The sequence below is a fragment of the Setaria viridis genome, chromosome 1, assembly GCF_005286985.2.
Source record: "Setaria viridis chromosome 1, Setaria_viridis_v4.0, whole genome shotgun sequence".
Lineage (NCBI taxonomy): Eukaryota > Viridiplantae > Streptophyta > Magnoliopsida > Poales > Poaceae > Setaria > Setaria viridis.
Window position 1 is genome coordinate 25,872,995 of NC_048263.2, and position 12,471 is coordinate 25,885,465.

Genomic DNA, 12,471 nt, shown 5'->3' on the forward strand with positions numbered 1-12,471 from the left:
AAGCTTAGAATAGACCTATAGTGGGAACTCCATCTAGTGTCCCCTGGCCTTTGTAGGAAGGAAATCTGATTTGCCCCTCGCCCTGTGTTAAGCTCTCCCAATTCAATTTCATGGGCAATTTCCTCTGCTTGTTTTGCTAGCAACTCATCATTGCGCTTAGGAGAAGCAATAACAACATTTATAATGAAATTTGCGTGCTGAAAAAAATTGTGTACCTCATGGACCTCCCTTGATGCTGCTACAAGGGCCAACTGAAGCTGATGATCCATGCAATGAATATAATATGCATATGGGAACTCATTGAGAATTAGAGCTTTCAATCCATTCCACTCCCCTCTCATGTTACTGGCCCCATCGTAACCTTACCCTCTTATATCTTGTGTGCTTAGGCCATTAGCTGAGAGGACAGCACAAATTGACTCTTTAAATATCAAAGTTGTAGTATCACTAACATGAATCAGATCAAGGAAACGCTCCTTTATAAGGCCTTCCTTGTTGATAATTGGAGGACTATCGCCATTTGCTCTTTTTTGACTCATCTCAAGCTTCATCAACCATTATGCAAAATTTGCTATTGTCAATTTCTTTTCTAATTGATTTCTGCACTTTTCGAGCAAGTATGCTTAGAATTTCCTTTTGGATATAAGGTGAAGTGTATTTTGCATTTTTGGAGCATTTTCCCAACATAACCTCATTAACCTCGGTGTTATAGAAAGCCAAAAGCTTGACCATTTCAAGAAAATTACCTCTGTTTAAGGAATCTGGAGATTCACCATGGCCTCTAAAGGGACAACCTTGGAATGTCAACCACCTCAAGTTAAATTTAAATACTGCAGAAAGACATGAGAAATTGATCTTATTACCTAATGCAATCAATTGTAGTCGCAAGCATTCGTCTTCCTTTTGCAACCATTATCTCTTTTTGCTTAACAAGCACATTGTCAATTTGAGCCATTGTGTTCTTAAGTTTATTAAAACACCGAACAGAATAATTGTGGGATGAGCCAACATCTCCCACGTGTTTTAGAAAAGAACATTCATTTCTGCAATTAACTGTTTTCCAGTTTTGAAACCACTTTACTATGAATGTATCTAATCCAGCTTTCCCAATTGGCTTCTTGGAAAATAAAAAATATGGCAGGCAGTAAGCACGATTTGTATGAGGTGAATATTCTAGCCAGGTAAATTGCTTGAACCAGTTACTCTAAATTCGACGACGATGAGCTAATTCACTGAGTGAGTACTCTACCAACACAGGTTGATATGGACCCTCTGAAATATAAAATTTCCAAGCTTCATCTCGTTGATCAGCTGGCAATTCCAATATTTGAACACGTTTACTAGGGTCTCTCTCAAATCTAGTAGCAACAACTGGTGGATGCTCGGCAACCTCGGCTTCGATTGGCTCAGCGGTAGTAGCAACATTACTCTGATTATTAGGATTTTGTACATGATTATTATGAGTTTCCCCTTCCATATTAGGAGTTTCCACTTGGATCGGCTTAAAAAAGCTATTGATGGTCTTTCTCTTCTTTATATTGTCTAAAATTTGGAGCAAGAACATGACTCAACAGCGATAGATAAAAAGTTTGGAGCAAGAATCCATCCGCTTTTGAGACATTCAATTGGATTGGAAAGAAAATCATCTGTACATGCATCATGAAATACAAACAAAAAATCCCCAAGATCTATAGCCTAGAAAAATGAAGATAGGAGAAAACAAATGAACCACAGTCCACAGAGACGCTGCTGCGCATTGGTCCATCATGGCATCACGCCATCATCCTTCATCCTTGACCTTGTCCTCATGCTCATGTGCGGATGTGCCTATTTGCTCGTTTTGACTGGCGACAGCGGAATACGAAGTGACACGAAGTCACGAACGGCGGAACGGAGGGGCAACTGGCGTCTGGTGACTGCTACCGTGCCGTGCGCCAAGGGTTCAGAGCCTCAGAGGCTTCTTAATTTTTTATTGGGCCAGGCCCAAGCTAGCCAGGGGCAGGACTACAAGGGGGTGAAAGGCACCCAGGCTGCCAGGGGGTGCCAGGCAGAGCCGCAGAGGCCCAGGCCACAAGGGGCCATTGCGGATGCCGCAGAGGGTTAGGTTGTGCCAGGCCCCCCGTGCCCCCTCCCTCCGCCACCGCCCATCAGCGTCCCTACTCCCTACCTCAATGAAACACCGGTTGTTCGGATGCCCGCTGCTATTCCACCTTCCAATTTAGGTAACCACATACAAACATACTTTCTCCGTCTCAAATTAACTTTTGCTATTAATCTACATATACACTATGCCTGTAAAAAATAGTAAAAATTATACATCTAGAAATGCCAAATGACTTACAGGCTACAATTTGGAATGGAGGGAGTATAATCTAAATGAAGAAGTGTATTACTACATCACCAGAGGAAATAAAATAGCAAAGTAATTCTTCCATGGCTGGCTCGCTGAAATCGGAGAAGACCGTAGATTAGGGTTAAGAGTTCGGGGTTATCGAGGAGGGCTCCATAACCGATGGGATTAGAGAGATGACTGGTGGCGGCGGTAGGCTTGGTGGAGGTGGTGAGGCCGTGCGGCGATAGTGCCATCGGCCAGGTGGTGGAGGACATCCGGTGGCCGGTGCCGACGGGCAAACGGCAAGGCGGCGAGGTGACAACGGTGAGGCGGAGGATGGCGATGGGGGTGGATCATGCTGAGAGTGGCGGGGCGGGCGAAGAGTGGAGCTTGCCTAGATGTTCTATTTTTCCTTTTTTTTTGTGCATGAGGCCTCCGTGTTGGGAGGGCTCTCCACTGATTGTTATCGGAAGAGCCCTCTCCCCGCCTCGTGTGGAAAATCATGGCATCAATTTCATCAAATCAAACATTTTTCTGCAGCATGAAAAAATCAGGTCAAGCAAATATATTTAGAGAGCTTTCGTATGTTACGTCGGAATCCTAGCTTGCATAATCCCAACTGCCTTTAACTGTATTTAAATGTGTGTTATCAACTACAAACACATTTATAAAAGACAATCTTGCTAAGGACTTATAAATTTCAACATATTAATTTGGTTGGGTACGCTAATCCTAACCAAAAGTGCAATGGCTAGACGATACTTAAGAATCCTAGTGGCAAGTCACTAGGGTAAACCTTTCCAAAAAGGGATGTGCTAGCGCACGGACGTCCGATGGGAAAACATTCAAAAATAACATCTGCTACATAGAAAATCAACATTTGTAACATCAAAAATCAACGTTTGCAACATCAAAGAACGTGTAAAAAACTTCTTAGTGATTCGTTGATGATGGAAAAAGCCCGCCGCAACATCTGTATCATGTTGCGTGCGATATTCAATCTCGCATTGGAAAAAATGCAACATCCGAAACTAACTATTTCACCATCATAAAAAATATTGTGCAACATCCAGAGTAACATACCGAAACTTCATGAAAGACAAACCATTCAACATCAAACTGAAAGACAAACCATTCAACATCAAACTATCGATTCATGAAACATCCCATCCCAATCAAATGGCAGATGCAACATCGCAGATCACAGGTGAAACATCACAAAGTCATTGTTGAAACATCCCAAAATCACGACTGCAACATATCAAAAGTCGATTAAAAAATCCCAAAATCATAGCTGGAACATCACGAAATCACAACTACACCGTGGTGGGGGGAGCACTGGTGTTGTCGAATCGAGCTCTTCCATCGTCGAATCGAGCATATGTGCCACAAAATTGGAGCGAGGAGAGCCGATGTAGCCGCCCGAAGCTCGTTCGCCATGGCTGCTACCCGATGCTCCCCTACCATAGCCTTCGCTCGGAGATCCTCCATAGCCTCCCAGAGCTGCCCCACCATGGCCGCCGTCCGGGGCTCCTCCTTCGTAGCCCCCCAAAATTTCCCTGCCACAACCCCCGCCCGCGGAGCTCCCCCCGCTGCCACTCGGTGATGACCTCACCCACCTAGGCATCCACCTCGGCCTCCATCTGCAGCACGGGATCGAGGGTCTTTCCTGGTGCAGCACCAACAAGACCTGGGCCACCACCGTTTGCTGCTAGATGGGTTGCTGCTGGAAGCCTCCGTTGACCTTACCAGCTCAAGCAGCTGCATCGGTGGGGACTGGAGAGCAGGAGCATGTGGAAGCAGCAAGCATCGAGAAGGGGGTTGCGTGCTAGGAGACGTGTGTGGATAGGAATGATGAGGGGCATGGGTGGATAGGAATGATGAGGGGCGTGGGGGCATGTGTTTTATTTTTAAACCGACGGTATGCGATACTCATTTGACGGTGGACGAGGCGTCCGATTTTAGCTGGCACATCGAATGCCCGACTCTCAGCATTACCATTCTAAAAAGATAAATCACCACCTAATTGAAGCGTCCCCACATCAGCAGAGACTAAATGTGATGCAAATATCAATCCCAGGAGGCTGATAACACATTTATTCAACAGATAGTTCAGTTACCGTACAACTCCCGAGGGAGTGGGCGTGAAAGCCATGCAATGATAAGAAGCAAATAAATAATAGCGGCTAACCAAGCGACTGCCAAAAGACAGCACTCGGGACTACACGGCAGCAGAAGCATCTTGTGAAGGCCAACACACATGCAGCGTTGGGTGCGGACACAACCTCCTACTCAAAGTCCTTGGCGACGAAGTCCGGGTCTTCCTCTGTAGCAACGAAGCAAGGGTGAGTACAAAAGTACTCAACAAGTCCAACCCCATCCATGGAGGGGGATACACTCAAGTATATGCACAGGATATAATAAGGATAGGCTAATGTTCATTTGCAATAAAGCTAGATTTTCATCACATGCACGGGTTTGTTTTCAAAAGGGTTTTTTGGTAAAGCTTTTCCTTTAGTAACCGAGACATTGAGTGGGGTTGATCCTACACAAAGGATCCAAATTTTATTACTATCGGACTCCCCGTCCGCCATAGCTCACGGCACAACTACCGGACACTTCCAAAATCCAACACACACACCATGAAACCATCCATTCCCAAGTGCTAGTTATGTGACCAAGCCATAACTCGTCCAATGCCATGGACACGGCTACCCGGATAGGTTTTAACTCTGCAGAGGTTGTACACTTTTCCCACAAGTAGGCTACCGCAGCACGATCACCTTAGTGCCGGTGCGGATCCTAACAAATCCATTACCCACCTTAGCTAAGACTGAATAGTCCACACGGAAACACCCAAGGGGTTAACGACCCATCCACGAGGCCGTAACCGGGACCTAAGTCACCAAGATCTTACTCCTTTTTCATGGGCTTCCGTTGCTCACCAGCACACCCGAAGACTAACAGTTTAGCTAGTGGGATTTATGCTAAGCCGTTGCCCATACAACGGTCGAGTGGTTGCACGATGGTTGAATTAGGCAAGATGACACATCAACTCGGTCCTTAACCATGACAAGATGGATATCTCCCAACCTTGCTCAACCACTAAGGTACGAGCACAATATTCTGGCATTTCACACAAGAAACACTTATCCATCTCATCTACACATTCCTTGCCTTTGAACCCGGAAACCCATTTTCCCATTTGAACACACTCACGCATTTGTTCTCTAAATAAATCATTGTAATCATGATTGAATTTGAGTAACGAATTCCTAAGAATTCTAGCTGTAGTTATCATCTAAACAGAGCAAGTCATATTTAGAGATAAATATAGGACAACAAGGAATAATCGTAACAATCAAGGGGTGGCTATCCAACCATGTATTGCAATAAAACAATATGCATTTTTATAAAATAGGCCAATAGGTTGTGTTTGAAAAACTAGGAATTGAATATGCATCAAAGGGTGAGATTGGACTTGCCGTCCTCAAAGCCTTCCGGGAGTTCCGGCTCGTGTTGCTGGTCCTCGGGCTCGGGCTCGCGATCGAACTCCTCCTCGTGCTCCTCCTTGGGTACTCCGCGATCTACGGCACACACAAACGGGCACACAAAATAAATAAAAGAAAATACGATTTTACCCGTTGAGCTCCGAACAGAGAACGCGAATGAAAAATAGGTAGAATGAGTATTTTCGAGAAATTTGTATATGGATCGGCGTGAGTATACTGGAGGATGTCGTGGTCGAATTTGGGATTAATTGGAAGGAGTTTGGCGCATGAAATGACGAGTTAAACATGGATTAGGGCTTAAAAAGGAGGTTTAAGACTGATTTGCAAGGAACCAGGGACCTATTTGTAAATACTTTTGGGAGTGGAGGGGCTGATCTGTGAAAGGGGTATGAGAGTGGTTGAAGGGCTTATTTGAAATTTTGGGAAAGGTGGGGGTTAGATCGAAATTTGGGGCTTCTTCTTCCTTTCTCCCTGTACCGTGATAGGGGAGTTGGAGGGGAGGGGCGGCCGGCCTAGGGCGGCGGCCTAGGCTCGCCGGCGGCGAGGGGAGGCGGTAGGAGAGGGTAGAGGAGGCCGTGGGGGCTCCGTTTTGCCCGTTACCTCGGAGATTTGGGAGGGGCAAGGGGGCGGCTGGTGGTGGTCCTTGGGCGGTGGCGCACGGCACGGTGGCGGTGGCGACTTGGCAGCGCGCAGGAACAAGGCGGGGAGCGGGGGTGTTGGCGACTGGGAGGTGGTGGAGGGGAGCTTGGCGTTGGGGCCTTTTATAACCGGCGGAGGTGGCCGGCGGTAGGGGCCGGGTAATGGCCGGCGGTGTGGGGACCGGCGGGCGGCGTGGTGGTGGCGGTGGGGCTCGGGCAGGCGCGGCCGTGGGCGCCGTGGTAGGGGACACCGGCGGCGGGGCGGGGCCGGAGGTGCGGGCGGTACGCGCGGGGAGGGGCCGGCGGTAAGCAGCGCCGGCGGGCGGCGCGGCGGGTGCGCCGGCGCCGGGTGCGCTGGAGCCCTGCGGGGTTGGAGCGAGCGGGGGCCGACGCCGGGGCTCAGGCACGGGGCTCGGGGCGTGCGGGTCCGAGGCGGCCGGACGGTATGGCGCCAGGAGGAGTATGGCGCCGGGGTAGCGTGCGCCAGGAAGAAGAAAGGAGGAGAGAGAAGGAAGGAGGAATAAGAAAGAAGAAGAAGGAAGAAGAAAGAGAAGGAGAAAAAGAAAAAGAAAAGAGAGGAGGGAAAAGAGAAAAGAAAATGGAAACCAGCTGCGATTGCAGCACGCAATCGGAGCACGTGCAGCGGTCTGTCGACCGGCACGCGGCGAAAATTACGGGCAAGGATAAAATGATGGCTGTCGGCTTGGGTGCCGGGACGGCGGAATCGCCGGGAAGATTTTAGATTTCCGGGAGCTCAGCGGTAAAAAGATTTTGAAAGTAATTTTTAACGGGTGATTTTAGTTGGTGATTTTGCGGATGTTACACTAATTGCGCTAGTTTTTCCAACTATCATGTAGTTTTGCAAAAAAAAAGTCCCTAATTTTTTCTACAACTACTCCGTGGATATCCGTGGACCTCCACAACTACTCTTTATTAGATCATGGACCTAAGTACATGAATCTATATGAGATCTCGGAAATAGTTTACGAACCTATGGTGAAATTCACTCAAACGAAATCGACGTGGAGAGAGATGCCGAGAGGTTGGCGACTCGGCGTGCGGCTATGGAGGTTGCCCGTGGGGGCGCTCGCCGCAGCGCTGCCTTGCTCGCAGGCTCCCTTCCACCGAGCCATGGCTCTTCCGTGCAGGCTACTCAACTTGCGAGAGAGTTCCGCGCGCCACCATCGAGAGGTCGCCTGCGTAGCCGTTCGCTCAAGCGCAGATCCGCCTTCACCCTGATGTTCGTTGAGGTGCCGGCATCCACCGAGCACAGCTGCAGAACTCCATGCGGGCCACAGGAGGCGGCCGCATACCCCACCGCCCCATGCAAACTATCGTCGCGTAGCTCCGTCTTCGATCCTCTGACCAACAGGAAGGTGGCGCCTCGACCAGCGCACACGCAAAAGCTCTCCCGGCGCAGCTCCTAAACATTGATTAGCAGTTGATGCGATAGCAGCTGGTAGTTCTTCTTGGATTGAATGGCTCGCGAAGGAGTAGAACAAGCTAAGGATGGTGATGGCTAGAGGATTGAATCGTGAAGGAAAAGAATAGGGAAGTGAAGAGATGGCCCGTGGATTGAAACTGCCAACGGCAGCCCCTCTAGGCGCCGCGGTGCTAGCTCCGCTCAGGACCGACTGCCGTCCTGCCCTGCTCCTGACCGTGCAAGCGGCGCTGAGAGGCATCCACTTAGATGGATACGGTTAGATGAACCAGTTGACCACAAATCCATCCGATTGAAGGATGAGGCTTGTCAGCTTTACATGAAAATATATTAGGCCAAAACTATATGAGTTATCCATGGAGTAAAATTAATAGTACAACAATAAAAATAATCTAAAGAACATAATATAATTAGTATTTTACCGTAGCAACACACGAACATTTTGCTAGTTTAACAACAAGGTAAGGATATAATCCACATAACAGATACTATGGGCGTGTTTGGGACTGCTTCGCTCCAAGTATTGCAGCTCCGCTCCAGATTCATCTTGCCAAACACCTCCAGCTCCACTAGCACCAACTCCGAAAAAAGGTGGATCTAGGGGCCAACTCTAAGATTTTTCTGAAGCACCTCAAGGGGTGCTCTCAAAACACTAGTTTCAAACCTTCTCGTGGAGTTGGGGGTAATTACCCACCATGCCACCGGTTACACAGCGTACCATTTCAATTTTAGAAAAGATACTCCTCATCTGTCACCCTCTCATCTCATCATGTCGCTCCTTCCCCCACCTCGCCGAACCTCCACCACCGCCACCTTAGCGATGGCGCCACCCGGGCTCCATGCCGGCCTCGCCAGTGACGTGCGCGGCTAGGTGGTTCCGGTTGGAGCCCTCCGGCAGGAACGCCTTCCACACCCAGTCCGAGCGTCGCATGTTCGCCACTGGCGCCACGCCCTCCATCCTCATCTCAATTGGAGTGCGCTTCTCGCCGCCAAAGTACGGCTGCAGCAGGATGATGCTGGCGATGCAGATGGGGGAGGAGGGAGCGGCTGTCCAGTGTTGCGTGACGTGGTGGGTGAGGTTGCCGCCCGCGCTGTCCTTAGCGAGGAAGTAGTGGGAGAGGTCGACTGGGACGACGAGGTCAGGGAGGCCGGTGGAGGTGAGGTACTAGAGCACGTCGATGCCGTCATCGTAGGCGGCGGGGTATCGGTGCTCAAGGCGAGGCAGTAGTTGACACGAAGCGGTTGACCGTGGTGTCAGCCCGCTGCGCGATATCGAAGGCGGAGACGAGGTTGAAGATCTTGAGCCGCACCGTCCATGGTAGCGTCGGCGCGCTAGGCGCCGCGGCATTCTTGCGTCTCTTTCATGCTGGCTTCCATCTCTCTCTCCCCAGCAAGCTCCTGGTGCTGTAGTTGCAGACGGCACTGAGCTCCCCTCCTGGAAAGACAAAGCCAAGGTGGCTGCCACTGATGGGTGGTGGCACCTCTGGCCGTCAGAGTTGAACAGTGATGGGCGTGGAGCTGAGTGCAAGATGACTGCTGGGGCTGCACTAGCCGGCGAAGCGACGCCGCCACGCGTCGGGGCCACGTTTCCCTGCGGGCGTCGGGCTGCTGGGGCGTGCCGGCCAGCGGAGTGGCACCGCACACGCGCCGTGCCTTGTTGCACGCGCGGGCGCCGGCCTGGGGTGTCTGCGGAGCTCCTCCATGGCCTGCGGCGAGGCCTCCGGCCGCCAGTGGTGGAGAAACCTGGCACTCCCTTCCCTCCTCGCGGGCTCCGATCGAAGAACTCCTCCAATGTACAATAACGCGTGGATCCCACAATACAAGGGTATAATAGCCAATGCACATAAAAACATCATGTTCCTAGAGCTAGAGTCCTCTCATTTGCCAATCAGGTGCAACGGCTCCATATTTTGTGAATTTGGTGGAGTGGAACTGAAGGAAGGTGGAGTTGGTAAAGAGGAGTTATTTTTTTTTCGAAACGGAGCAGTCCCAAACATATCCTATTTTTTTTTTATGACGTCCTCCTCCCGCGTGCCCTCGCGGCCTCGCCGTTGGCTCCCGATGTGGTACTAAAACCATCTCCCATGCTCCCGCAGCCCCACCGTGCTGGTGCAAATTTGGGCCGCGTTTTATTCTACGGGCCCGTTACTTAAAGTTCAATGAAAGGAAGAAGGCGGCGGAAGGCCTGGCCTGGGTGGACCTCGGCGCTTTATTACGTTGGGCCTGGATCTCGGCTGTAACTTGCAAAAAGAAAAAAAAAAGAGAACTGCACGATCACAAAAAGAAGGAATTCCAAAAAGAAGTGCAACAGGCTCACAGAGTCACGGTAGCTACATTCGCCCCCCCCCCAAAAAGGTCACGGTAGCTACAGTAGTACACATCTTCAAGCCGTCACGGCTTCATTTTTCTTTTTTTGACGATGCCGTCACAGGTCACAGCAAGTGCCCGGGTAGAGGCTGAGAAGTTCGTTAGGCGCGAGAAGTGAATGAATCTCACATGATGACTGTAAAGTAACCTCCTCGTACTACAAATACACGCGGCGGCGCACATCGACAAAGACGTGAGCAGAGCACGCAGCGGACTGCGGAGCCACAGCCCACAGCCGCAGGTGACTCGACATCGACGCGCCAGGCTCCAGCGCCTTCCTCCAAGCATCCTTCGCCCAGGCCGATCCAATGGCTCCCCGCCTCACCCTCGTCGGGGCGCACCTCCTCCTCCTCGTTCTCGCCGTGTCGGGCGAGGGCGACGCGCCCCGCCTCCGCGGCTCCGTCGCCTGCCTCGACTGCGCCGCGGGACACGACCTCTCCGGTACGTACGCACGCACGGACGTACAGTTACATGTACGCGACGTCGGACCGTGTCTTGCGTCTTCGTTGGAGGCAGAGCGTGACATGCTTCCGTACGTGCCAGGTGTGGTGGTCGCGGTGAAATGCGCCGGTGACGGCGGCGGCGCGGGCGCCCTCCACGCGGCGGAGACCGACGGCCTCGGCGCTTTCGACATGGCCATGCCAGCGGCGGTGTCGTCGTCCGGAGCCTCCGGCGCCACGCCGTGCGCGGCGAGGGTCCTCGGCGCCACGGAGCAGCTCTGCGCGCCGCGGGGGCTCGCGGTGGCGCGCGTCGTCCCGGCCCGGGCACCCGGCTCCTCCTCCTCCTCACACTTCGCGCTGGGCTCCCGCCTCGCCGTCTTCACGAGGTGCCGTCAAACTACCGGCGGCGGCTCGGCTGCCGCGACGACCATGGACGCCCCTGACCGGCAGCAGGGGGACGCCCCGCGGGTGGCGGCGCCAAGAAGGCCCATGCCCCCGGCAATGCAGACGCCGCCGGTAGTGAGCGCTCCCCCGCGCGCTGGAGGGAACGGCAGCCCGCCCTTCGGCATGGGAGGGGGACTGCCGCTCATCTACTTCTTCCCGTTCATCCCCATCATCGGGATCCCCTGAAGCCTGAATGAACTGTAGTGCCGTGTGCCGTCTCCGAAGCACAACTGCTTATATTTGCGTCTCGTGTCTCAGGTATCCAGGATAGTATGTTACTGCATGCGCGCGTATCACAGCAAGAAATAATGCGAAGCGACCTTCTGTTTCAGAATCAGAATCAACGAGTGCAAGTTTCGTTTCCATTACAAATTCACAATGCAACGTGGCATTCTACCTTCATTTAGAAAATCCGTTACACTATGTCTCTGGAAATTATGTTACTCTCTTCAAATATAGACATGGGAAGAAATATCAATGAGGTGGCATGGGAAGAAATATTCCGATGGAGGGGAAATGAAAATTTTAGATGACAAATAAGGAAATGTTTAAATTTTAATGACGTGCCGAGTGCCTTGTCTCATATTTGCGTCTCATGAGTCACGTACGTCTTAGGTATCCAATATAGTATGTCACCGTATGAGCGCGTATAACAGCAACAAATAATGCGAAGCGACCTTCTATTCCAGAATCAACGAGTGCAGGTTTCGTTTTCATTACAAATTGACAATGCAACTGTGCCATCCTACCTTCATTTTGAAAATTCGCTATATGTCTCTAGAAATTATGTTACTCCCTTTTGTGTCATGATGAAAAATAATTTACCTGTATCCCGCTGGTTTACTTGCTTGGTTTGATAGGAGAAATCGGATGGCATCGATCCTGGCACAAAGCCAACCGTACTGGACGTACAGTTTAGCAGTGCTCATATACTCTAACGGAAGTAATAGAGATGGCATGGGAAGAAATATTCCAGTGGAGGGGAAATAAAACTTTTAGATGACAAATAAGGAAATGTTAACATTTTTTATGACATGCCCGAAATTCTGTCTTCAAATATAGACAGTCAACAGCCTCCTGCTCGCCGTGGTCCAGGTTCTGCCTGCTCAAACCAGCCCGCGAGCAGTGCTCAAAGCCTCAAATCACCACACGAGCAGAGCTTCACCAACAACCAAGGTAATGGAACGAACACAATAACACAACAGATGTACTGCCTTTTAGACAATTGCCACCTCCATCCCAAATTACTATTCTTGAAATACATACATCTAAATCCATTTCAAAAGTCGAATAGTAA

The 12,471-nt window shown here is 50.7% G+C and overlaps 2 protein-coding genes across 2 annotated transcripts; one reads left to right on the plus strand and one right to left on the minus strand.

Annotated features, from left to right (window-relative positions):
* Positions 1–8,737: 8,737 nt before the first annotated feature.
* On the minus strand, positions 8,738–10,543 carry LOC140221647 (probable carboxylesterase 18). Its single transcript, XM_072291383.1, has 2 exons — positions 10,472–10,543; positions 8,738–9,088 (listed from the first exon to the last, which is right to left on the minus strand). Exons 1-2 carry the CDS (start codon positions 10,541–10,543, stop codon positions 8,738–8,740), a joined length of 423 nt encoding a protein of 140 aa, XP_072147484.1.
* LOC117836538 (uncharacterized) lies at positions 10,132–12,251 on the plus strand. Its single transcript, XM_034715991.2, has 2 exons — positions 10,132–10,731; positions 10,834–12,251. Exons 1-2 carry the CDS (start codon positions 10,599–10,601, stop codon positions 11,358–11,360), a joined length of 660 nt encoding a protein of 219 aa, XP_034571882.1. The 5' UTR covers positions 10,132–10,598; the 3' UTR covers positions 11,361–12,251.
* Positions 12,252–12,471: the final 220 nt, after the last annotated feature.

What these genes read in the sequence shown, in the direction of transcription:
- LOC117836538 (XM_034715991.2), top strand. Translation starts at nt 10,599, where the DNA reads ATGGCTCCCCGCCTCACCCTCGTCGGGGCGCACCTCCTCCTCCTCGTT. An exon ending in CGCGGGACACGACCTCTCCG is followed by an intron (nt 10,732 to 10,833) that starts GTACGTACGCAC and finishes CGTACGTGCCAG; the next exon opens with GTGTGGTGGTCGCGGTGAAA.
- LOC140221647 (XM_072291383.1), bottom strand. Translation starts at nt 10,543, where the DNA reads ATGTCGAGTCACCTGCGGCTGTGGGCTGTGGCTCCGCAGTCCGCTGCG. An exon ending in CTGCTCACGTCTTTGTCGAT is followed by an intron (nt 9,089 to 10,471) that starts GTGCGCCGCCGC and finishes GACGTGCTCTAG; the next exon opens with TACCTCACCTCCACCGGCCT.